The 27,508-nt window shown below is 38.6% G+C and overlaps 1 protein-coding gene across 2 annotated transcripts in view; it reads left to right on the top strand.

The window, feature by feature from the left end:
- Positions 1-14: 14 nt before the first annotated feature.
- LOC126267396 (probable Dol-P-Man:Man(7)GlcNAc(2)-PP-Dol alpha-1,6-mannosyltransferase) overlaps positions 15-27,508 on the top strand; it is a 134,227-nt gene continuing 106,733 nt past the window's right edge. Inside the window, exons 1-4 of one of the 2 annotated variants that reach the window (XM_049972597.1) lie at positions 15-299; positions 455-580; positions 16,752-16,884; positions 17,056-17,229. In XM_049972597.1, the coding sequence (XP_049828554.1) occupies positions 455-580; positions 16,752-16,884; positions 17,056-17,229 (433 nt within the window). In that variant the 5' untranslated portion in view covers positions 15-299. The remainder of the gene's footprint in view (positions 300-454; positions 581-16,751; positions 16,885-17,055; positions 17,230-27,508) is intronic. The other variant, XM_049972596.1, reaches the window with a different exon arrangement.

The raw sequence follows: 27,508 nt of genomic DNA, 5'->3' as shown, positions 1-27,508 counted from the left end.
TGAACTCACAGTTGATTGTGACGAAGAGTTCAGAGGCTCGTAGGTGCCGTGGTGTTTGTTTCCAACGAGGTTCTATTCCTACTAACTGCTTTGGACTCAGAGCGAGCGGCACCTGTTGGTTTAAATGAGAGTTATTAATACGTCGTCTGCAGTACTAGTTTAGTATACTGCAAGGCACCGAATGGCCGTAGGACCAGAGTCTGGTCATCTGGTACCTAAAGTCAGCGTAAAACTTGGAGGATTGTCAAACAAAATGACCTGAAATCCACTGCGATCTGGGATAACAAGACGCTGTGGGTGTGAGTTTATGCTATAAAATCAAGTTTCCTCCCACCGCCAATTATATTAAATCTTTTGTTCTTTAGACTTTTATGACGGAAAGGCCGTAATTTTAAAACATTATTCCTGGGAAAAATAAACATATTTAAGATACTCTCTTTGAACTTAATTTCAGATGGACCAAATTTTAGTACTGGTAGCTTTAATACACCTGTTGTATTGCCCATATACGAAGGTAGAAGAGAGCTTCAATTTACAAGCAACACACGACATTTTATTCCATGGATTCAACTTTACCAAGGTAACTTAAGTAGAAAGCCCGTGGTTTCTGTGTGTGTATGTGTGTTGTTAGCGTTATTCGTTCAGAGGACACTAGGACAGTGGGCACGTCGTCAGTTATACGAGACCCCAAACATGCTCCACGTCACCTTTCGTTTGATGCATGTAACACAGTAAAGAGTTTCTAACTGCAATAAGAAAGACCTCACAACAGTTGTCTTTTATAGTAAATTTTTGTGCCGGAACTAAATTTTCCCCTTCCGGTTAATTGATTGCAGTATAGGCCTGCACGTGACAATGTGATTGGCTTGAAACGTGCCGTATTGTTCCTTTCGATTGGTGATTGAATCACAAATAAATGCCTTAATTTGTTTAGGCGATTTTTCTAGAATAAGAAGTATGCAGTATTGAAATTTCAAGAAACACTGGTTATAATGCCTGTATGAAAGTGAATAATGGTTCAAAAAGAAAACCAAACTAGTATCCAAGCCGCATGAACGTGTTTGAAATTACTTACAGGTACAGGAAGAACAAATAAAATGAGAAATATGGACATATGACACCTGGCAGCACCTTAACGTTTGCAACCTTGAAGAAATTATAAATTACACCCATAGTAGTGTACTTGAATGTATGGTGTACAGGCATATTTATCTTCCCACACTTTTCCCATGGAATTTGGTCAGCCAAGCAGTGTATTGTTTTCCAAAGGGTTAAATGTGATACCGTAGCAAATTATTTTTACTGCATCCATATTCAAGAAACACCATTTTACTTGTGTTATGTTACAACCTGTTCTGATCTACTGGTACTCTTTGACGAATCTAAAAAGGAATGCAGTTATTGTATCCATAACTCATTGTGATTGTTTCAACAATAAAGAGGGAAAAAGTGGCTTTATAACATTTGCACTAATTTAAACTGATAAGTTGTGTTAAGACAAATGTGCAGTTTAGTGATTTCCAAATCAGTGTTAGTATTTCAATAAAACATGAAAAGATTGGTCAGTGAAAAACAACAAAATTATGGTTTTCTTAGAGAATTTACAAATAATAAAATTTGTTTAAGCATTTCACAGAACAACATTTTATGACTACCACTATTTTCTCCCATTTTATAGCTAAACCATTACCACTTCATACTGTAGAGGTAATATCGGAGTAGTATGTATATTTATAAAAACCAGGTATTCATCCAAAGCTCTAGATGTTCAAGTATACTGACTGCAGCAGCATTTTGATGCATCTGTCATTTAAGTATAAAACACTTGTCATGTTTATCAAATTTTAGTTCTTTACAGTGCTCTTGCAGATAATTTAAGGAGGTTTCTGAGAAAACAAATATACTTCCATAGCTGCTGACAGTAACAGTGAAAGTGAGCAATACTTTGGTTCTTTATGATTTTAACGTAGCTTTGATTGACAACTCTTGTTATAGACTTTATCTTGAACACATATTGTGCCACTTTAATGTGTACTGAGATGGCAAAAGTCATGGTTTAGCAATATGCACATATACAGACTGCAGTAATATTACATACACAAAGTGTAAAAGGGCAGCATGTTTATTTATTTATTTCTTGTTCCATAGATCCAGTTAGTGAGTCAATCACAAGGATATGGAAACAAAGACAACTCAGTGGCCAATGGCCTTCATTTAATGACTGAGAGCAGTGGCGTTTGAATAGAGTTGTCAGTTCTAACAGATAAGCAACACTGCATAAAATAACCACAGAAATCAAAGTGCAACATACGACGAACATATCTGTTAGGACGGTTCAGTAAAATTTGGCATTAATGGGTTATGGCAGTGGACGATCAACATGACTGCCTTTGCTAACAGCACAGTGTCACCTGCAGTGTCTCTCCTTGGCTTTTAACCATGTAAGTTATATCCTAGATGAATGGAAAACTGTGGCCTGGTCTGATGAGTCCTGATTTCAGTTGGCAAGAGCTGATGATAGGGTTCAAGTGTGGCTCAAATGCCACAAAGCTATGAATTCAAGTTGTCAACAAGGCTCTGCGAGCTGGTGGTGGCTCCGTAATGGTGTGGACTCTGTTTACATGGAATGGACCAGCTCCTCTGGTCCCGCTTAACCTATCATTGACAGGAAATGGCTATTTTCGGTTACTTGGAGATCATTTGCAACCATTCATGAACATCTTCCCAAACAGCAATGGAATTTTTGTGGATGACAGTGCACTGTGTCATCAAGCCACAACTGTTTGCAATTGGTCTGAACAACATTCTGGACAGTTTGAGCAAATGATTTAGCCACCCATATTACCCGATGTGAATCCCATTGGACATTGATGGGACATAATCAGGAAGTCAGTTTGTACACAAAATTCTGCACTGGCAACACTTTAGCAATCATGGATGGCTGTAGAGGCAGCATGGCTCAATATTTCTGCAGGGGACTTCAAACGACTTGCTGAGTCCATGCCACATAAAGTTGCTGTGCTACGCTGGGCAAAAAGAGGTCCAACACAATATCAGAAGTTATCCCATGACTTTTGCCATTTCAGTGTAATTCTGATACTGGACTTCAACAACGAATTTGTAGATGAAAATAATATCAACAGTGTTACTGTCATGCCTATATTTAACAGCTTTACAGACCACAACAAACAAATGTTGACATTCTCTTCCTGCAATGTGTTTAAAAAAAACAGTAGAACTCTGTTGGAGAACAAGTCATTTAGTAAATAATTACACAAAATTGTGTTGAATTTTCAACTGTTTAAACAGGGGATTCAGCAAATTGCAGATAATTTACTTCTTTGTTTAGAATCTGATATAAACTACAAATTCAACACATTTCTTCCATCGTTCCTACACAGTTCTATTTTATGCTGTTTGCACGAGGGTTGAATGAAAAGTAATGCCTCCACCATTGTTAATTGGGTTTGGATGGGAATATTTAATAAATCAATTTCAAAAATAATCTTAGAATGTGATGTTTAATTACCAATATTCACTTCTCAACATGATCACCAGCCAACTGGATACATTTCTGCCAACAATGAACAAGTTTTCTGAAGCCGTCATGGAATAAGTCAACACTGTTTCCACAACCACAGTCTCACAGTTCTCTCAACATCTTCATCAGAAGCATAATTATGTCCCCACAGGTCATCTTTCATTTTCGGAAACAGATGGAAGTCAGACGGTGCTAAATGTAGACTGCATAGAGGATGCCATACAGTGGTGAGATTCAGTCTCTGCAGTTCTGTTGTGGTGGCATGTGAAGTGTGTGGTTTGGCAATGTCATGCTGCAGTAAAACATTTCCCATTTCCTTTCGGACCCTTGTTAGCTGTCGTTTCAGAGTTCACAATGTTGTGATGTAATGCTCTGAATTTATTGTGGTTCCACAATCAAGCAAATCAACAAGGATGACACTATTTGCTTTCCAGAACACTGTGGCCATGATTTTTCCAGGTGAGGGCTGAGTCTTGAATTTCTTTTTCTGGGGTGAGTCTTTGTGTTGATATTCCAGAGATGGACATTTCGTCTCTGGGTTGTAATGATGTACCCACCTGTTGTCTCCTGTTACAATTGAATTTAGAAAGGCATCACCTTTATTCATGTAACGTGAGAGGAGTTCCTGGCAAATGTCAAATCTGTGCACTTTCATTTTAGGAGTCAGCATCCGTGGTACCCGTCGTGCACTGATCTTCTTATAGACAAGCAAAGCAATAATGTGACCCACATGTTCTTGTCAAATCCTGATTGTGCTTGCAGTTTCTCTCTGAGTGACACGATGATCGTCCTGAATCAATCTGTTAACATTTTGCTTGTGAAATGTGGTAATTAAATAACAATAAGAAAATAACTAAAAATAATGGTATGTCTTCCAATTTAGGAGATTTAGTAAATGACAAACCAATGGCAACAGTATCTATCCCTTTTGTAGGTAATGTTAGTTACAAATTAGGGTGTTTGCTTAGAGCCTATAACTTTAGAATAGCCTTTTACACCAATACTAATCTGCACAAGAATTTAATCCACTCGTTGCGGATCACAGATGATAAACTGTCTCAGTCTGGAGTGTATAAAATTACTTGCGGTGACTGTCCGAAATTTTACACATGTCAGACAGGCCGAGCTCTCATGACTAGATATACAGAGCACATCACCACTAGAAGCGGTGATGGCACAAGGGGTTCCACTTATGTAGAACACCTTACACAGATGGCTCATGTGCCGAGTCCTCCGTCTAACATCGATGGCTTCATACTGAAGTCAAGGGTTCAAAATTGGATATCTTAGAGGAAATGCAGATTTTTAAACACCTGCAGTACGCCAAAGATGATATCCTTAATGATAAGCTCCAATTAAAAAACAGAAATTTCTTTGAAGGTTTCAGTCCCTTATTTAATTCTTCACATTAAGTTGCATGACGTGGCAGTTGGTTTATGCATGCACACAATGTTGATTGTTCACGGATGGTAACGATGCCCCTCCCCTGTCCCCCCCTCCCCCTCATTTTGGTACATTTTCCCTCCTATTGTGTTGAGGGTTTGTTTAGCCAAGAACACCATTTGTATTTTCTTATTGCTGCGCACTTATTTTATGTATCTTCGTTGGCTTCTATGTAATTATAAGATCATGGAGCCAAGGTATGTTATAAATCTTTAACGTCTTCTGATTATGGCCTTGTCGGCCACTTAGTATTATGGCATTGTAGTGACTATGGTTGTTTCTGTTGCAGATATTATTAGTGCGGTTTTATTCGTTAACAATAACATCCTTAGCATAGCTATCTTTTTAGTTTAGTTGTAATTTCTACCTAATTCAAGGGCCTCCATATTAAATTGTGGCGGATTTACCATCCGTGCACAAAGTTTGTCGTGCGCTGCTTTTAAATATGTGTTAATTCCCACATCATCGCTTTCATCATTTGCTCAATTTGCTATTTATGTGTTAACTTTTGGCAATCAGTTAGGTCCCGATCCATGTTAACTTTGTAATCACGCTCACATTCATAAGAAGAGCATTTCCTGGCCGCGCGCATCCCAGTGATTTAGATAGCCACGCATGTGAGCAGCCCGCCGTGTCTCAGTTTGGTGGAGAGCCTGTGACCATCGTACGTTGGCTGGGGAGAGGCAGTACACACAGGGTTGGGATAAGTAATATTATTGACTTGGTACATGTACCGGGTATTTGTAAAAAAAAAAAAAAAAAAAATTATGATGTCTTGCCCCTGTAGGTGTTATTTTAGCCTTTGACTATGCCTATTTAGGCAAGCTGTTTTATATTTGTTCAGAAGAAGGTGCGGTTACCCACGCTGAAACCTAGGTAAACACCAGGTAGTTTGTGTAATTGAGACCAATTTTTCATAATTATTTCGATACTTACAATTGCTGACGTGCTGCAATGCTGTAAGTTCTTAACTTAGTAATTGCGGTAATAGGCCATCCAACTCTTTGTTTGTCATGCAGGTCAAATGTTCCCACCTCAACATCTTTAAACTTATTCGCCCAATGATGCACAGTACTCACATCAACACAATCACCATAAACTGATTTCATTCTTTGGTGAATCTATTTTGGGGTGACACCTTCTGCTGTCAAGAATTCAATGACTGCGCATTGCTTAAATTGCATTGACTGACCGTCTGTGCAGGGTTCTGTACTTTACACTGTAACAACACAACCTTTCATTGCTGAGGCTTTCTGCCAACTGGAGCTGTAGAGAAGAGGCTACGGAACAAGCCAGTACCTGCTGCATACCAATGCTACCAACTGTTGAACAATTACGAAGGTGGAGGCACTACTTTTCAGTCAACCCTCATATAATGGCCTTAATATGAACGTGACGTTAAGATTTAGACTTGCCTCTTCATAGTATAACAGTAGGATAGGAATTACGTGATATAGAATTTAGACGACAAAAGATTTCCTTTGTGAAAATTTTTTATACAGACCTTTGAATCTTGAGTACTCCTAAACACTTAATGTAAAATTAAAGAGCAATTTGACATTAACACACTACTAGTAGGCTGCTCAGTGATCACAGCAAAGCCTCAGACCTGATGCAGTTTGCCCACCAGCAGCCGCAGCAGAAACTCGTGTCTAATGCTTCTGGGCCATCTCAGCCTGGCAGTGACTCAGTCATCACTGTGTGTGTGTGTGTGTGTGTGTGTGTGTGTGTGTGTGTGTGTCAGTCGGCGTATTAAAAGATCTTATGTGTAGAAGAGAGAATTCTATTTATTTTAGAAGACAGGTCATAATCAATAAGTAACACTCCATTACCAACAGTTTTGCAAAATTCTCTAGTTTTTTAATATAAACAGTGACACACTTGTAAAACTCTGAAAGAATAATACAAATATGATATGAAGCATTATTAATCAAGGAACAAATGAAAACATTGAGCCAAGTAAGACTGAATCCATAGACAATAGCTGTAACAGGCATGATAATATCTTGAGGGCTGTAAAATTGAATGGTTATTTCCTGACAGCAGCAGCAGAGTTTGTTCCATTAATAGACAACTAGATGCACTTCTACAGACAATGCAAGTGCTGCTGACAATCTTTAGTTTAATAATTATTTGATCAGATGCAAATGATGTGGTTTTAGCATTTAAATCTCTTCTGGTTTAGTAGTACCATTTCTGAACAATGACATAAGGCATGTTTCCTAACTGATTCTTATGTACTACAGAATTGGAGATAAATAAACCATGTATAACTGCTCACTCATTTCTTTTCTCCGAGTCTTTTCAGAAGCTTTCAGTACAGTAGCTTACAATAGAATTTTGACTCACTTTTTGGAGGGAAATTACCAACTGTTCCACAGTTGTGCTTGAGGCGTTATTTCTGTATTGTATTTAAAACAAAACATACACACCACAAAATCACTTTAAAACTAGAATCCAGACTCTATAATCATTCAATGGCGATGTTCTTACCAAGTGAGCTATCATGCTGCCCTCACAACTTCACTCATGCCTGTACATGTCTCCTATTTTGCAGGACTGTCACTTCTGGAACAAAGGCTGTTCTGTAGAAATGGCTTTGTCTAGCATATGACTCTCTAGGAGGTTGTTTCCCGAGTGAATTTTTCATTCTGCAGTTGAGTGTGTGTTGCTTTGAAATTGTGGTGTGAGCATTGCTTAAGAAAGGTAATGTTTTGTGTTTGAGTGCCGATGTTACATGCTGTTGTAACATGCCAGGAAGTTTGAAAACTGTTCATTATTATAGAGCACAAGACTCATTCAGGGAACAATCTCCTAGGCAGTGTCTCCACAATATCCTTTCTTCCAGAAGTGTTAGTCCAACAAGGTACAAAGGATAGCATCTGTGAAGTTTGAAATGTAGGAGACAGGTACTGGGAAAAGTGTGCTGTGAGAGCAGATGAGGGGTCATACCTGGATAGCTTTCTCAGTCAGAGTATTGCTGTAAAACGCAAGATTCCACGTTTGAGTCCAGATCTGACACACAGTTTTCATCACTAAGGAAGTTTCAAACCAGTATATTCACCACTGCAGAGTGAAAGATTGTCCACTCATTAATACATAGATTAACTAAAAGCAACAGGAAAGTACTGCAATTATTAAGAAATTGTACTCTAAAGTTTGGCAGCCTTGAGGGAACATGTGCTAACTTTTACTGAGTCTTCCACAGTACATGAGATTGGACATAAATAGCATTAAGACGTTTGCTGAACTCTGCTCAGCTGCATGTGAATAAAATATAGCTTCCAGACTGAAACTCCCTCCATCTTTGAGACTTAGTCGTCCTCCTTTTGAAGCACGAGTCAATTGAGTGACGTCCTTGTTGCGCACCCTTCTTTGTTGCTAAGAGGAAGTTTTTTTCAGTTTATCAACCATCTTTCAAGATGATTGATTCTAACATGCCACATTGGTGTGGTGATCCTGTGAGTATCTCAGTTGTTTTAAGTTAAACAATGGAAACTCCATGTTGGAATACCAACAATATTATGAAAAGGATAGATTGCTACTCACTGTAAATGCACACACACACACACACACACACACACACACACACACACACACACACACACACACACACGAGACTCCTACACCAGCAGCTCCGAGTGAAAAGTGACTGTCACATGAATAGCAATCTAGAGTGGGGCAGGGGGCATGTGACAGTCATATTCCCATCAGAGCTGCTAGTGATTGCACTTTGTGAAGACCAAAACTTGAATGGATTCTGCATCAACATGAAGTACAGTGTGAGTCTGTCAGAGCCCTTTACCTTTTATTCTAAATGTGTTATACATCAAATGATTTCGCAATTACGAATAAGGATGAAGAATGGAATGAAGACAATGAAAATCTGTGCTGGTCTGGGACTCAAATCTGGATTTCCCACTTGTTGCAAGTGGTCACCTTACCATTTGGCTATATCTGCACACAACTTGTGGCCAGATCCATACCTCCATATGTCACCAACCATGTATTTGCTGCACCCTGTACTGGTTGGTGACATGTGGAAGTTGGGATCTGGCCGTGAGTTGTGCATGGGTAGCCAAATGTTAGGTGACCACTTGCGATAACCAGGAAATTCTGGCTTGAGTCCTGGTCCAGCACAGATTTTCATCATTGTCATTCTGTTCTACAGCTGATGGTAGTCCTTACTTGCAGTTGCAAATTCATTTGATGTGTTTTGTAATTGCTGTGCATGCATGTCCAAAGGAACTTTGTATCATAATCAGAATAACACAGGCACTGCAATATCGTAAATGTGTTATTGATCAAGCAAAGACTGAGAAACTGCTTACTGTCTTGTTGGCATATGATCAGCATTCCGAACAGTTTGCATTGATTCCAGGCTCTGGGATTTAGAAACACTCTGCCGTGGACTGAGTGTGCTGTCTGTGTAACCTCGTTGAGCCGTAGCACTTTTCACGCCAATTGTTTCGGCACTGGCAGCCTAGCATAGCCAGAGCAAATGCCTGGGGAATTACTTTTCTGACCCAGGCAAATTTATTTGGGAGTAGTAGATTGAGGAAATTCGAGGAATGGCTTTAGGCAATGGATTCACGCATGTCCTTCTGTGCTCACACTTTGCTGCTTGAAGTTTGACTAGGAACACAGCAATATGGACTACAGAAACACAATGGCTTTGAAAACTTCTTATTTATGGACTTACAAAATTTGTGATTCCAAGCTAGGTTAGGAGAGATGGAAAAGGAGTTAAATAATAGAAAATGGGATTCAGTACAATTGTCACAATTATGGCAAAGGAAGAGAGTGAAAAATACATTCACGTGTAGGTTTCATTCTAAAAAATAAAATTGCAAGCAATATTATAGACATTGAAGAATTCTTGTACTGAATTGCAAGACTTGTTTTAAAAATAAACATTGATATAATTCAAAAGCATATGCACCAATATTCTGATAACGAAGTAGAAAACAGCTACAACTTTCAAAATAATAAAGAAGACTTTAGTGCAAAACTAGGATGTAATCTTCAGAACAATTCATCAGTGGAAAACTTAAGCAGACTCTGTAAAGAATGGTTCTCACCTCTTAGAAAATAGACATGGAATGGACCAAAGGCAAACAAAAATAAAATGGATCATATGAAACCATTAAGAAGTTGTACAGGAAGTGACAGCCATAAAACATTTTAGAATTTCTGATGCCTGTAGAATTCCAAGAGAGAGGAAAAAAGGTAAAAAAAACTAGAAAGAAACATACCCTTTTGTCAGAAATTTAGAATGAGCTTTACTGGACATGGCGTATTCCCTTGGGCCGCCCCAATCTTAGACATACCTGACCAATTATAAGAAGAACTAAAATTAAACATGGACGCCAAAGCATAGTTTAACCATACATTTTTCAGGTTAACAACTCAGTGCCAGAAGTGGATGAAAAAATAAGTGACAGTGAAAAATCTTAGTACCAACTGAGGATTGAACCAGAGACTTTTGGACTTGAAGCAACAATCTCAGTACTATATAAAATGAGCACTTATGCATGGATGAAAGTGACAGTTGTTTAACAAAGTGGAAGACATTGCAGGTACAGTTCAAGAAAAGAAGAAGAAAATCAAATTAAGCAAACAATTATAGGGACATTATAGAAATAAACAAAATTATTCAGAAATGTCTTTGAGAGGGTGCGACAAGGTGCAATAAAAGTATGGCAAGTGAAAATTTTGGAAATATTAACAGTATGAAGAAGGAAAAAATATATTTACGTTGAGCAGACTTGTGCATTGCCAGTTAAGATGACAGATGGCACTGTTACAAACAAGATATTCATTTATTTGCTCCATCAAATCCTACATGTACGAAGATATAAAAGAAGATTGGAGAAACTTAAATTTTTAGTGCAAAAATTCAATTTATGTTCACTTGTACAGCTGGCCAAGAATTCTTTAAATGTTTATAAGCCAAAGAGATGAATCAGTTACAAAGATAGTAAATAATGAAATTCTATCAGTAATGAGGTAGTGAAGTTTTTTGAGATATGAAGAATTTTGTAATGTATTTGTGTGAAACAAGAATGTAGTCCAAATTATGTGACATAGTAATACTTTAGATTTTAGTTTCTACAGTAGGCTATAGAAGCACTGCTCAATGAGCCACGATTTTAGGTGTTTTTTTGAATGTCTCTCCAGTTATTACCTTCAGTTCATTTGGCAGTGCATTGAAGTATTTTGTTCCATTAATATATGGATTGTTTGCTGTTCTCTTTTCAGTCTTCTGTGTATCATATGGTAATTTTGTACTTGTCTAGTATTGATCATGAATTTCTGCATTACGACATGTATATTTCTTATCTTCTACATTAAATATTATTGTTCCAAACATATACATAGAATAGATAGTGAGAATTTTAAATTCTATAAACAATCCCTTACATGATGTTCTAGCATCTTTTTTGCCTAATATTCTCAAGGCTCATTTCTGAAGTTTAAATACTCGGTCTACATGAGTTTTGGAAGACCCGCCCCATAATGCAAGACCATATGCTAGAAATGGATGTATTAAACCAAAATACATCATCCTCATTGTTTGGGTATTGACATATGGAGCTATTCTTCTTAAAACGTATAGGCTAGATGATAGCCTTGCACATACATTGTCAATTTGTTGTGTCCATAGTAGTTTGCTATCTATGCATATACCTAGGAATTTACACTCACTGTAGATTTTCCCTAAAATATTACTATCTTGAGAATCAATACACGTTTGAAAATCACCACTGTTGAACGGGATTATATTTGTTTTTTTAAGTTCACTTTTAGATTTCCTTTGAAATATCTATAATTTTTTTTACCTCTATGCTGAGGTTAAGAAAGGAAAGGGGCCTGTTTTAAATGAAAGTAATTCATTCATTTTCACACTGTGTTCCATAACTCTCATCATTAAGGGATGTAGATCAAATCAGATTGCATTTAACTGTTAAATTCTTTAAATAATACATACAATAAGTTATGAGTAAGTGCTAAAGTTGCTGCAGCTTTTAACTGACGCACTTAGGTAACATTACAGACTATTATATGCTTTTCTGTTGAATACAAACATTGGAGTAAAGCAAAACTTACATCTCTTGAGAACCACTATGCTAATAAATTATTGGAGTGGCTAGTAAAGATAGAGTCCTACTTTTTATGTGAATATCTGTGGATTTTAAATTACCTGCCAGAAATCTACTTGCAATTAGTCAAAAGATTTTTACTCGAATAAAAAACTCCATTTTGAAGCCTAGACAGGGATGGACAGTTTATTTTTACTTACAGTATTCTGAGTGTATGGCATGCACAGTTCATTCTGAATTGACTATTTTTTTAATTGCAAATAAATGTATTGCCATTTGAGTGCAAGAATCTCTAGGTCCCTGAATGGGCTTCTACAAGATGTTGGTTTATCAACTTTACATCGCATTTGTATTGTTTCTGTAAAATAAGTACTTCTTTTACATTTGCTGCATTTCTCTAGAAAATTATGCCATAGGACAATATAGAGTGAAAGAATGCTAGCAATCCTGTCTGCAGATTAACACAATGAGAGGGAATTTTTGTTAACTTACCTACGTGCTTGTATAACCTCAGTCTATTATTCATCTGGATGCCAAGCAACATAACGCATTGAGCCTCATCCAATGTGTGCCCATTGAGCTCTAGTTCTGGTAACTGTAAATGTATTTTGATTTGTTTATAGTTGTGTAATATTAGTCTTTGTAACATTGCTGAATCAGCTGGAACCCTGTTCTGTTATTCTCGTAACTGTCTGGCATGGATGTGTTTCGGTCATTTATCAATATACTAGTGTTGTCAGCAAACATCACAGCTTTTGAAGAGTGCTCCAATGTTTGTCAAGGCCAGGAGCCGACCAAACACTGAACCTTTGTGGGCATCATATTTGAAGTTTTCTCCTCTCAGAATTTTGTCTTATTCCTGTAGTATCATTTACTGTTTTTAAGAGAGGAATCCATTTGTGCAAGGGGAATGCCTTTACCATAACGCTACTTTAGTTTTCCAGTGGTACTTAATGATCTACACACAAAATGGCCTTGGAAAAATCACTGAAAATATGAATGGTGTAATTTGCCATATTTATTCTACTATCATCATATATTCCTTTCTCAGTAAAGAAGCTAATAAGGGAAGCAAACTGAGGTGCTATTGAAAAGATATTCATAGAAAGATCATTCAGTGTTCTGTTGCAATTCATAAAAAAATGAGAACATGAGGACAAGGAAGATAGGTTTATAATTAGATGTAATTTGAATTTCATCAGTTTTGTAAATGAGAATTGCTGCTGTTTACTCTAGTCTCTCATGAAATACACGTAGACTCATCTGGGGTTCATATGTAACTCAAGGGTGTCCATACCAAGTCAGCGCAAGACTATAGTACTGTAGTGGAAATATGATTGTAATAGAAGAAATAATTCAATGAAATAATTATTTTTGTCATCTTTCTGACTTTCAATATAGCAGAACTGTCATCTGGCGATGGAGTATGCAATGCCTGTCTAAGTAAGACTAATGGATCTGCATCTGATAGCTTCATTTTTGGTACCTATATTTTTGTATGTCTGGAAGAATTCATTGGATTTAGCACCAAATGATTTGAATTTAATACCATCTTTCTTATAGCTACAGCGTCAGGAAAATTTTTATTATTTTCCTTACTGAGTTTATTTCTTTTATGTCCAGCAATGCCCCAGGTTATTCTTTCTTTGTGCTTGGAATTTTGAATTCTTTGGCTGTAGTAGGCGTTACATGATTCACACCTTCTTAATCACAGGCTGAAGAATTTTGCAATACTACTAGTAGGTACCTTTGTGTCTTGATCTTAAATTAGTCGTCCTTTCTCTCTACTTGCACTTTGATGTCCCTGAATCATTGTAAAGGAGAGCTTGTTTCATAGCGATGTAAGAATAGTTAATAATTAAATTTCTTCTATTCAAGATCAAATACTGCTGCTTCTTAATCTCGAAGTGATAAACCCAGTACCAAAGGAAATATCTCCATCCTAAGAGGTTGCGTCACATCATACATGAAAAAATGTGTAGGGAGGCTTCACATTGTGAACCATTTCGCACTATTCTGTGGTAGTTTGCACACTTTTTTGCATTCTGAGGATTTTTATTTAGGCCAGAGAGATTATTTAATATAATTTATGAACATTACCATGTTAAATGTTTTTCAATAAAAGGTGGTGATACCTATACGTGATTTAATTGGTACTGCATCAGAAACTGAGATTAGATTTAGTGGCAATGGATTCACAAGTATAAAGTATTTAAAAAAAAGAACAAAAATATTGGAGTAAAATGTAGTATCTTAATTTGATATTTTTATCATATATATTATTTCTCATGTCAACATCCCTTTTATCAACACATGCTAAGCGTGCAGGATTGAATGAGATATCACCAGAAAAGTTTTTTCACCAGCTTTTAACATTGCATACTGATGTGCCAAAACTTACTATTTGTGGAAAATTTTAACGTAAATGAGACTCGTACTTATCATTGGCGAAAGGGCATCACAGATGCTCTGCTTCATCCCTATATTTTACAGAGCTAACTTATTAATGGTCAATAAGAGACTCTTTTCATATTATCTAATTACAAATACCATTTTGTTTGTTTTAAAGTACTTATTAATTCAGTAATTTGTATACAGCACTGTTGTTGATAATAACCATGACCACTGTGACAGTCCATTATTTCTGCCTATCATATAAGTTGACTTTTCTAAATGAATATACTTTCCAAAACAACAAACATATTCATCATTGTCACCGGCTACTATTATCCCAATGACTACATTTATTTGTGATAAATTTCTACCTTAATTTATCATTTTCTTGCATTAACTGGGTGATTTTTTCCCACTGTGTACAAACTCTAGAGATTGATTGATGAAAGGATATGGAACAAAAAAGTTCTGATGAACTTATGTCTGTAAATGCATGGTTTCCATGCTAGAGACCATTGTTACGAGACTGTTGTATGTACATGCTGCGCCATGCAGCTGCAGATACAGTATGCATGGTTTCCTCTTAGAGGGTGGTACTGTTCCTCATGCGCCATGCCCTAGTGCCCTCTCCTGCCATAGTAATTGGTAATGATATCTCTGATTCACTTTTCTTGCTGACTCACCTTGTAGTGGACGTGATGTAGCGTTGTACAGAATGGTTTCACATTTGAATCAAGAGCTTGTTGACATGGTGTTTACTTACAGAAAGGCAAATAGCAACAGGCAGCGGGCAGCAAGGTTGTATCACGAGGCCTATCCCCACCGACAACAACAACAGCATCCAATGTTTGCAACAGTGTTTAGCCATTTGTCTGAGACGGTCATACCGAAAATTTTCAGACACCAGACTTGGAGAAAAATTTGATTAACATTGTGGAAGGTGACCACCTTGTCAGTACAGTGTAAGCCAGACGACCGTGTGGAACATTCTCCACAACAATTGTTACTAGCCTCTTCACTTAAAGCAACAGACTTTGTGCATCGGAAGCAGTTTTGTCACTGGTTTCTTCACCAGGCAACCACAATTCCGGGATTTGTGTCATCCATCCTATTCACAGATGAGGCCACCTTTATGCTGTTTGTTACCTTCAACTTTCATAAGTCATATGTGCGATAGTATACAGGACCCCCATGGTACGGTGACAGTGAATCATGAGCATCGGTGCAGCCGGAATGTGTGGACTGGGATAATTGGCGACCATATTTTGGGACCAGCCTTTCTTCCAAGTCGCCTAACAGCACGGAACTATTGGCATTTCATGTGGGTGACATTATCTCCCCTGCTGGAAGAAGTGCCATTGATGATTCAAAGCGTTGTGTGGCTGCTACATGGTGCTCCAGGCCACTTCACCATTAACGTCTGGACGCTTCTCAGTCGCGTCTTCCGTGGTTGGTAGATGGGATGAAGGGGTCCAGTTGTATGGTGTACTTGTTCACCAGACCTCAACCCATGCTATTTCTGTTTATGGGACCAACTCAAAAGTATCATGTATGCAGACCCACTGGAGCAGCATATTCATGCTGCCTTTGACACTGTTCAGATGCAGCCTGATCAATGTGAATGTGTGAGACACAACATGCTACAGTGTGTATATGCATGCATTGAGGCACATGGAAATCCTTTTCAACTGTAACTGTGGCTGCTGGTACAGCACACATCAGACCGCAGTCTCTGTAACAAAGTTGGATTGAATAACTGGTATGTAGCATGGAACCATGCATTTCCAGACATAACTTCATTAGACCTTTTTTTCTGTATCCTCTCATCGATCAATCCCTAGAGTTTGCACATGGTGGAAAAAAATCACCCTGTATAAAGGAATTTGTTGCACTTAGCATTAACATTTGGTTTATTGTAGAGATAAATCCAATCATTTTGCAAGCTTTCTCTGCAGAGTTCTGTTTTTGTATCACTGATCAGTCTTCATATTTCCTTGATCTGTTCTTAGCAGTGCATCCCACCAAATGGTGTAATTTAGCTTATTCTCTGTCATAAGCTGATAATCCGTTGCCAGCAGGTGAGGTCCATGTTGTTAACAATGTACATGTATGTTCTGTATCAATATTTTATTTACCAAGTTACCACTATTTTAGCTAATTTTGTGTCATAATTTGTAACTGATATTAAGTAACAAGTGGCTTGCAAAGACTCCACAAATTATAGTTTGTTGTCTACCGAAATTTAATGCTTTTATTTGAATATGTTTCAGTATGACCACCATGAATTTCCTGGTGTTGTTCCGCGAACATTTATTGGTCCTATAATAATTTCTGTGTTGTCTTCACCAGTAGTGCTAATTATTCACATACTTGGGTTGAGCAAATTTTGGGCACAGTATGTTGGTAAGTAATTTTTTCCTTCTTTTCTATGTATGAGTGTTGATATATCTAGTCTGCTACCTCAGTTACTGCTTTTTTGACTGTTGACTTGTGCAGCAGTGCAGTACAGTGCAATTCCTGTGTCGTAGCTTGTTTTAAAGGTAATTGTTGACTTTGAAACTTTTTTCCCTTTAGTGCGAGCAGCTTTGGGCCTTTGTGTTCTGGGAGCCTTTAGAGTATTTCAAAATACCATACAATCGGAATTTGGACAGCAGTTTACAAGATGGTTTGTTGCCATTGTTGTGTCGCAGTACCATTTTATGTACTATCTTAGTCGACCACTTCCTAACATCATGGCACTTCCTCTCGGTAAGAAAATAAAACATTATTTCAGTTCAGTCATATAGGATTAAGAGATATACAGTATTGTACATATGAATTGGCACACTGTTGCACTGTAAAAACGCTGACCTGTTGTCCATTTCATAATATTTAAAATGCCACAGTTGTAAGTCAAATTTCAATTGCTCTTCCAGAGGCAGAAAAAAGTACTCCCAGTGCCAGTACCTGCAGTGAAATGTTGAATGAAAAGATTTTCCAAGAACTCTCTTCCACTTGTGTAATTGTGACCTAGTCATGAGTTATGTTAGTTTATTACTCATTCAAGAATGTAACTTCCTGAAGTAATGCATTGCAGTGCTTTATTGCTTCCCAATGCCAGGTATCTGCAACATCCTCTTACACGCCGTCATACCCCCAGACTATTTTTCTTTCGTTGTACGTAACCAACCATGGCTCAGAACCTGCTTCTATGCAGTCACATACCTGCTTGTTAATCAATCACTATAGGAAATGTCTTACACTGACACTGAGTTCAAATCTCCATCTGGCCATGTAAACTGAGGTTTTCCATGCTTTCTGTAAACAACTTAAGGTGAATAATGAGGTGACCCCATTTAAAGTGCATTGTCAATTCTTTTATCTATCCTTCCCCAATCCAAGCACAAGCGCTCCATCTCTGATGACACCAATGTTCTTTCCTTCAACAAAATAGTCCAAGATAATTTAGAACTTTGAGTGTAGGAGCAGGATATCTTTCTGTGAGTAGATAAGAAATTAAGAATTGCTCATTTTAAGTAGTGGAAACTGAGTGGACCATATGCATTAGTGCACAGTTGCAGATTACTGTTTGCAATTTGACAAAAGAGGTGGATTGCTGGTTCTACCGATTGTGGTTTTGAGACCCTTTTGTCTGTTTCCAGACCACGTTGTAACCTTCAGCGGGCTCACCATCCTTTGGTGAGTTCGTGCTTGGCTACCACGGGGCACCAGCCTTTGCTGCAGCTTTTCCCTTCCAAGCTGCATGTCCATCCTATTGCTGCTATTTTTCCTCTCCCTTGGGGAAGAAGTCTGGGATATTTTTGGGAATGTGTTCTGTACTTTCAGTAGCTTGACATCATAACAGTCCCTCCACTGTTTTTTTGTTCTTTTTTCTTTGTTTCCATCTCCTATCCTTCCTATGCATTGGCATTTGGAGTTCCTCTTTTTCTTCTTCCTCCCTGTGCACTCCTGAAGGCTGGCTTACATGTCTGACATGTAACAGGTGTCTGGGTAATGAATAATTCCCAGCCCCAGATTGACAGGTAGGGTTGGAACATACCCCTGGTAAAGGCCAGGCCCAAAGAGGGGTGATTACCTGAGCTTTTACCTTCCCAAATTGCCAGTTGGTCCCTCTGCCAATTGTTTGGGAGTTGTGAACAATCACCTAAGGTGGGTGAGCCCCACACCGAGGGACACCTCCAGTTGAAGGAGCGCACAGTCAGAGATGCTAACAGTCATGAGGGATTTTCTCAAAATGAACCAAATGTCTTCTTCTCATTCTACATCTACTAAACGTAAATGGAAACAGGCTATCGATTCAGAGACTCTCCCGGTGCAACGTTTGATTGGCAGCCATCACTCACCTTGTACAAGAGTGTCTGCACATTCCAGCATCGCAGAAGCACATGAGATATTGGACAGATTTGTATTATCTTGCTGTGATGATGACAGACACTTCACCCAATGACACTCTAGTTTTGTTCAGCATCAGGGCTCTGTAGATATTGTGCAAGTGTCTATGAATATCCGTGATGCTCTGATTTTCCACCAAAACAAACTCAGTGACCACTCTCTGTTTGGAACACACCTTCGTTACAGATACCATTTTGAAGGCTACTTAAAGCACTACCACTTATTGGAACTTCATGAAACTATAGGGGCTGAAGCCGGAATATTCCACGATGTTCCGCAACAAAATTCATATTTTTTCAACCAAAATTGGCTGAGGGGAAACAAAAGATGAGTTGCATTATGTGAATGCTCCTCATATTTGCTTGTCTGATAAGCTTCAAGTTCCCACCAACTGTTGCCCATAGTAGGCTCAGCAGTCCATTAATACACTTGTATGGTGTTAGCTTAATACAATTTTTGTTTTTTCTGTACAAAAAGGGTCAGTCATTTTGTGTTCTATTGTGTTACGTTAAACTGACGCCATTAGCTTCATGTAAATATCAGTCTCGTAGAATTAAAAAAGGCAAAAAATTGTGATGTGTTCTTGTGAAGTGTGCTCAGAAATTTTCTATGTTTGATTGTTTTTTGTACAATTACTGACCCTTCAATCCATATATTTATTTACTGACTACATATAATCAAATTACTCATGTTTGAAGATCAATTCTTCAAATCAGATACATCCACTTCTTGTCTTAGAAACTTTTTTCTGATGTTTTAATGCTTAGTGGCTGTGACCTGAATGGTTATCTTTGTCAAAAATTGCATCCAGTAGCCTTCTCAAAACAAAATGTTCAGAACAAGTAACCTAACATTTGACTCAAATTGATAATGTGCTTAGAAATAAAAAAAAAGCAGAATATTCACATTTTTTGATCGTGGTGTGTGCCTCTGACCCACTCATCAAACCAGAATTTCAGAAACTGAGCTTTTTAAAATATTTTGTAAATGTCCTTTAATGTACACAACTAATGCTGAATTATAGTTTGTACAACACATGCTTTTATAGCTATCATTCGCTAGGTATTTTAAATACTTTTCTGTCGTAACTGTTTTCTGTGTGGTATACCATATAGTGTGGCTTTAATAAAAAGAAGCTATACCCATAAATAAATAATTTAGGACTAAAGAAGACCCCTCACACACACACACACACACAAAACAATTTGGGATTGAATTTGGCAAGTGGATTGGGGTGAGGTGGAGTTTGTGTCAAGTGGGGTGGGTAAAGGGTAGGGTGGGGAGGGGGGAAATGGAGAGAGAGAGAGAGAGAGAGAGAGAGAGAGAGAGAGAGAGAGAGAGAGAGGCAGGAAGATGGGTCGCGGTGGTGGGTAGCTAGCCGTGGGAGGCAGTAGGCTAGGACTTGGAGAGGGAGGGGTGGCAGATGCACAGTCTAGGCATTCGATGCACAGGTATCAAAGCTAGTGGGGTATGGCACACAACAAAAATGATATGGATTAAGGAGGGGGTGACAGGAAATAAATACTATTGGGTGGAGGATGTGCATTAACAGAGTTTGGGGTCAATAGGGTTATGGAAGCAAATGGTGTGTTGCAAGGATAACTTCTATCTGCGTGGTTCAGAAAAGCTAGTAATGGAGGGAAGGATCCAGATGGCCCAAATTATGAAGCAGCCACTGAAATTGAACATGTTGTGCCACTGGATGGTCAACTTTGTTTTTGGCCACAGTTTGGCTGTGACCATTTATTCTGATGGACAGCTGGTGCATTATCAAAACAGCTTGAAAAGTTGTCCAGTGGCTGCAGTGGAGTTGGTATATCCCATAGCTGCTTTCACAGGTGGCCTGCTCTGTGATGGGGTAGAACAAATCTGTGACTGGACTGTAGTAACAAGATCTGTGTGAGTGGATTGGACAGGTCTTGCACCTTGCTCTTCCACACGGATATCCCTATGGCAAGGGATTGGGAGTGGGAGCGGCATAGGGATGGACCAGACCTAGATGTTTGCATAGTTTGGGTAGGTGATGGAATATCACTTTAGGAGGAACAGGAGATATACTCGAGTAGGATGTCTCTCATTTCTTGGCTTGTTGATAGATAATCAATAGTTCCATTGTTCCATTCCGGGGTGGTACTGGATGATGAGGGGGCCATTTCTTTGTAGTTGATTCTTGGGAGGTGGTGGGAGGATTAGGGGTGGATAAGGATATGGTACAGGGAATCTGTTTTTGGACTGGGTTTTGGGGGTGGAGGGGGGGGGGGGGGTGCAGGCCCTCGTGAGACCTTAAGCACACCGAGCAAGGAGTTCTTGTCACGGCAGATATTCCATTCAGGTATGACAAGGCTATATGAGTGGGAATTTTTGGTATGAAGGGACGACAGCTTTCAGAATTCAGTTACTATTTGTGGTTAATGGGTTTAATATGGACAGAGATGTGGATGGAGCGATCAGAGAGATGGAAGTCAACTTTCAGAAAGGTGGCACACTGGGTTGAGGAGGACCAGGTGAAGTGAATAGGAGAGAAGGTGTTGAGATTGTGGATGAATGATGATAGGGGGTGTTGGCCCTGAGTCGAGATCATGAAGATATCATCATCAGACCTGAATGACTAAAGGGGTTTGGGGTTTTGGGAGGCTTGGAGCATTTGCTCTAGATGGCCTATGAAAAGGTTGGCAATGGAAGGTTCCCTTCCAGGTTCCTGTGGCTGTGCTGCAGATTTGTTTCTATACCTTCCCCTCAACAAAGAAGTAGCTGTGTGGCAGGATATAGTTGGTAAGCTGTATGAGGAATGAGGTAGTGGATTTGGAGACTGAAGGACATTGGGAGAGGTAGTGTTTAGTAGTGCAAGGCCACAAGTTTGGGAGTGTTGGTGTATAGGAAGGCGACATCAGCAGTGACAATTAGGGACTCAGGAGGTAAAAGGAAGGGGATTGTGAGAAATCAGTGGGAACTTGTTAGTGTCTTTGATGGGTGAAGGTGTTGCTCAACAAGAGCAGAAATTCTTTCAGTGGGAGTGTAATAACTAGCTACAATGGGGTGTCCAGAATTTTTGGATCTTGGGTAGCATGTAGAAGGTGGATGTATTGGGCATTGTTAAGATGAGGAGGGAGATGGGCCTTAGAGAAATTCTGGAATGGACATGAGGATTTCAGCAGGAAGTGGAGGTTATGGTGGATTTCCTGGATGAGATAAATCACAGCATTGTCATTGTGTGTCCAGCTGGCACATTATAGTGTGTGTGTGTGTGTGTGTGTGTGTGTGTGTGTGTGTGGAGGAGGGGTGGGGGGCAGGTTGTGTGCATGAGCACTTATGCTATTCGGTGAAAGTCTCCTTCACTCTTAATTTTTTTTTTTTTTTTTTTTTCAATTTGCCCAGAACTTTCTTATATGTTGATATTTGCATATGTAACACGTACTTTCTATGTTACTAGACTTAAGAAGTTTCTTTCTTTGTATAATTTATTTTAATCTTTTACACTTTCTTTCTAAATCAGCCCCCTTTTAGGAAAGAAAGTCTGTTTTGTTCGGAAGATAGCCGTCTGAATTAGGAGTCAAGTCCATCCAAGACAGCCATGCAAAATCTCAAAAACTTCAGATTGTCATACTGAAGTTGCACTACGTTTTTCTCTCTGTGTTGTTTGTCAATAAGAACTGCTTTTTCGACCACAGAAATGTTAGCCTATCATGACCATAGTTTGAGGTCAAAGCATCACTTTCATATCAACAGGAAAGTTTAGAGATTCGCGCAGAAAAAAGTATATTCCTCGAGCACTAAAGGGTTCAACTTACTACTGTCAGACATCAAACATGTTATGGTGCAACACCACAAGTTAGGAGCTAAAAGAAGAAATACCTTCTCAAAATAATAATAATAATAATAATAATAATAATCACACAGTGAATTTTTTGAAGTAAATGAATATGTGTAAATAGTCTGCTGTATTATGGAACATTTCACCAGTGCTCATACTAAATTATAGACTCAACTTCATGCAAAGTAGTACATACCAAATCATTGACAAGTTTTTATGTTCAGGTGTAAGATATATTAATCAGTGTAATGGCTTCATTTTGGCTTGTGATAACAGATGAACTGTTGCTTTAAGTATGTTTGATGTCAATATTACTACATGAGTATTTACATATTTTTTGTTACATCTTTTTGCTTATACCATAGAATTTTACCTTGTAAAATCTGATCAGTTTCTTATCATAGCATTTCATTTATTAAAAATGATTTTTATATTTTAAGCATAATAATATACATGGCTCCTCACCTAATGCTGGTATGATACATAGCTAATACTTGTAATTTCTGTTACTGCATGTGTGTTGAAGCAATGATACTTTGCTGTGGTTCTGTTTTTGTTTTAATGGCATTCTTTAGCTATCAAAAACAGAAATGTGGTGATATTATGTTTGTCTAATGTTTGTAGTGAAACTATTTTCAAAACTAATGAGATGATGTATCAGAAGCATAGGACAAGCTTTTTGCTACAGGAAAATTCACCTTAAATGCTCTATAAATGTTATATACTGATTCTGATACAATACAAGGCCTGTTGGAAAAGTATCTGACCTTTGGCCAGAAAAGGAACTGGCTTACCTGGAGTGTTGGACACTTAATTACCCTCAGAGTAGTTCCCTTTGGGCCTCTAGACACTTCTCCCATTGGTGCTGCCATTGTTGGAAGCATGCCGAACAAGCCTCTTTCGGAATGGAGTTTAGCTTGGCTGTCGTTGCTGCCATATTGTCCTCTCTTGTCTGAAATCATGTTCCTTCCAGTGACCTATTGAGTTTGAGGAACATCCAGAAGTCACAAGGGGCCTTATCAGGAGAGTAAAGAGCCTGTTGAAGCATAGGAATCTGGTTTTTCACCAAAACTGTCTGAATCAAGTGCAAGGAATGTGCTGGGGCATTGTTGTGGTGGAGATGCCAGTTTCCTGTTGACTTCAAGTCCAGTCTCTTGTGCCGCAATTAGGTGATGGAAAAAGTCCCTGTAGTACTCATTGCTGAGAGTTTGACCCTGTGGTATGTCCTCAGGGTGTATGAGGGGCATCTGAAAAGTCCGTGCAAAAATAAAAACTACTTACATGTTTGAGGTAAACGTTTTTTATTTTTCGACATAATCTCCTTTTAGACTTATACACTTCATTCAACACTGTTCTAATTTGTTGATCCCTTCTGAATAATAGGAATTGTCCAAGTCTGTGAAATAGCTATTAGTTGCTGCAATCACCTCCTTATTTGAATAAAATCTTCGTCCTGTCAGCCATTTCTTCAAATTGGGGTACAAATAGTAGTCCGAGGGAGCTAAGTCTGGAGTATAGGGGTGTGTGAAATGAGTTGGAATCCTATTTCATTAATTTTGTGACCACAACTGCTGAGGTTTGTGCTGGTGCATTGTCGTGATGGAAAAGGACTTTTTTGCAGTCCAATCGCCAGCATTTTTCTTGCAACTCAGTTTTCAGACGGTCCAATAACAATGAATAATATGCATCTGTAATAGTTTTTACCCTTTTCCAGATAGTTGGTGAGGATTATCCCATGTGAATCCCAAAAGACAGTCGCCATAACATTTCTGGCCAAAGGAATGGTCTTCACCTTTTTTGGTGTTGATTCTTCCTTGGTAACCCATTGTTTAGATTGTTGTTCAGCCTCAGGAGTACAATAATGTATCCTTGTTTCACCCACAGTGACAAAACAATGCTTAAAGTTCTGCGGATTCTTCCTGAACAGCTGCAAACCATCCTTGCAACACTTCACACAATTTCTGTTTTTGGTCAAGCATGAGCAGTAGCGGAACTCATCTTGTGGATAGCTTTCTCATGTCCAAATGTTTATGCAAAATATTGTGAACCCATTTATTTGAGATGCCCACAGCACTAGCAATCTCATGCACCTTAACTCTTCTGTCATCCATCACCATATCATGGATTTTATCAATGATTTCTGGAGTCATAACTTCCACAGGGTGTCCAGAACGTTCAGCAGCACTTGTGTCCATATGGCCACTCCGAAAATTTTGAAAGCACTTATAAACTGTTCTAATTGAAGGTGCAGAGTCACCGTAATGTTTATCAAGCTTCTCTTTAGTCTCCTGAGGCGTTTTGGCTTTCATAAAGTAATGTTTAATCACCACACGAAATTCTTTTTCATCCATTTCTTGACAGTCGCTAGACTTCCTTGATTCACATGAAACACAAAGAAATACACCAATATGCCTGAAACTTGGTGTGTGTTCTTTCCAAAGATGCTACTAACTAAACATGACCTCGATACGTGCCTTTGGTGCCTTCTCTCTGACTTTGCACAGACTTTTCAAATGCCCCTTGTACTGCACCACACCAGGGGAGTCAAAGAAAGCAGTCAGTATCACCCTGATGTTGTATGCACTTGGCAGGCCTTCTTTGGTCTTGGTAATGAGGAATGCTTCCACCTTAACAACTGGGATTTGGTTTCCAGGTAGTACCTGTACACCCAGGACTCTTCACCAGTGATTGTGGTATTCACAAAGTCAGGGTCACTGTTCGTGGCGTCCAGCACGTCCTGTGAGACTTCAACGCAAAGTCACTTTTGCTCCACTGCCAGCAGCATCAGCATCAGCATGAGTTTCACTGAGACACTCCTCATGGTCAAATCTTTGGTCACAGTGGAATGTGTCAGAAAAGTGCTGGTGCCCACCTCTTCCACAATTTCCCTGACAGACACACAGTGGTTCCGCATCACTACAGCGTTCACTTCAGCAATGGCGTGGTCATTTTGGCATGTTGATGGCCAGTGGGAGCATGGCTTGCTCCCACCGATGTGCATCCATCATTAAACTGGTTGTACCACTCCATAATCCGTGTGATGCACATAACATCGCACCAAAAATTGTCTGAAAATTCCGTATGGTTTTCACCAGGCTGTCACCCAGTTTCTGGCAAAATTTGATGCAGTAGCACTGCTCTAATCGTCCCATCATTTCCCTTGCAATGAAAAACCAACGCAAGCACTACACACTACCTCACACAACTGCTGTTTGCCACCAACTGATGTTATTGACAGCCAGGAAAAAAATCATGCATGCATACGAAGATTCAAGGTTGGCTCATACAATCTCAGTAGATTCAAATCTATCAGGTGTTCATTAAAAAAATGAGGTTGCATGCTCTTATAACAGACCTTATATATGAAATTGTTGCAACGTCAGTTGTGTCTGCCAGCTTATTTACTAATGCAGTAGAAACAGCAAGTCTTTCCTACAGAAACACCAGCCCCACAGGGAAAAATTAACTACTCTTTTCATGTGCTGGCCATTTTCACAACAGCTGTATATAAATTACAGTAGTTCAAAAGAAAAACATGCTTTGCATGCTGCAGATTAAGTCTTTCTATTCATCTTGTGCACCCAGATGTGTTTTGTCTTAGCTACGAGGCATTTCCAGAGGGTGTCCTGAAATATTAAATGATTTTTTTGTTTGCACATTTAGGCTATCATTTACACTTATACATTATAAATTTAAAACAGTTAGTCGAAGCTTGTAAAATGAAATGGAAAAGTACTTACAGATCTGTGCCTAATTCATTATTTTTAAGCCAAACAGCTTTCTCCCAGGTGGCAAACTGGTTGTAGGTGTGCAGTTTTCCTTTTGGTCTCAGTTTTCAATCTGTAGCAAAGCAATTTAGCTACCATTTTCTGTGTGTATAGTGTCATTTGTTTCTGTAAGTGGTGCCAAATTTATCAGGTTTTGCTTTCAACTGTTTTTTATGTGATTATGAGGGTGCTGTGTATGTTTTTTTCTGTGTTTATAAGGGTGCTGTGTAAGTTCTGTGTGTGTATGTGTGCTTGTATTATTTTATTTTTTTCTTCACATTTATATCCTTGGGAGAGAAATGGGATTTGTGATCATCTATTCGGATTACTGTGTGTTATATGATCAGTCAGTGTAAACAGTGAGTATTTAGTCATATTCACTTGGTCATTTAGCAGTATTTTCCAATAGCCTTTGTTCTGTACATGTGGTAAATTTTTTGTGAGGTTAGGACATATCTTTCATTATTTATTCTAACTATTTTCATTTCTTTCTCTCTTGTAGTAGGTTTATGATTATATTCTCTTACATGTTCTGCAAAAGTTGAGTGGCTTGTACCATATTTCAGATCAACTGAACAATGGGGTACAACCCGTCGGCTTTGACCAATGATGTCATAGGTTGCTCGTAGATATTAATGTGTTTAGTTTCGAGCCATAGATAATAAGTCGGTTGTCTGCTGTGGATAAGCACTATCATTGAAAATCGAAATAACTGAAGGTGTTTTAAAAGACAGCACTAGACATTTCGTAAGATTTTTTTTTTCATTTGCATTGATTCTTTTGATACTTAATTTCATTCTTAGTGATTTTGAGATAATTTGGAAGAATAGCTTTTCATTTAGAAGACTGTTGAGCTTTTCATTTTCATTTGTTGTTATGGATTTATCTATTCCCTTGAATATGGAAGACTTAAAGAAGGCTTTTGGCGTAGATATGATGGCAACCATTCAATTTTTGCAAATGCCTGGTCTTCCTGCTGATTACGTTTGATGTTGTGAGTGCGGCGAACACATGCGCCTGCGAACATATGCGCCTGCGAACATATGTGTCTGCTCTT

The sequence above is a fragment of the Schistocerca gregaria genome, chromosome 4, assembly GCF_023897955.1.
Source record: "Schistocerca gregaria isolate iqSchGreg1 chromosome 4, iqSchGreg1.2, whole genome shotgun sequence".
In the NCBI taxonomy this organism is placed as follows: Eukaryota; Metazoa; Arthropoda; class Insecta; order Orthoptera; family Acrididae; genus Schistocerca; species Schistocerca gregaria.
This window is presented reverse-complemented; position numbering and strand designations above follow the sequence as displayed.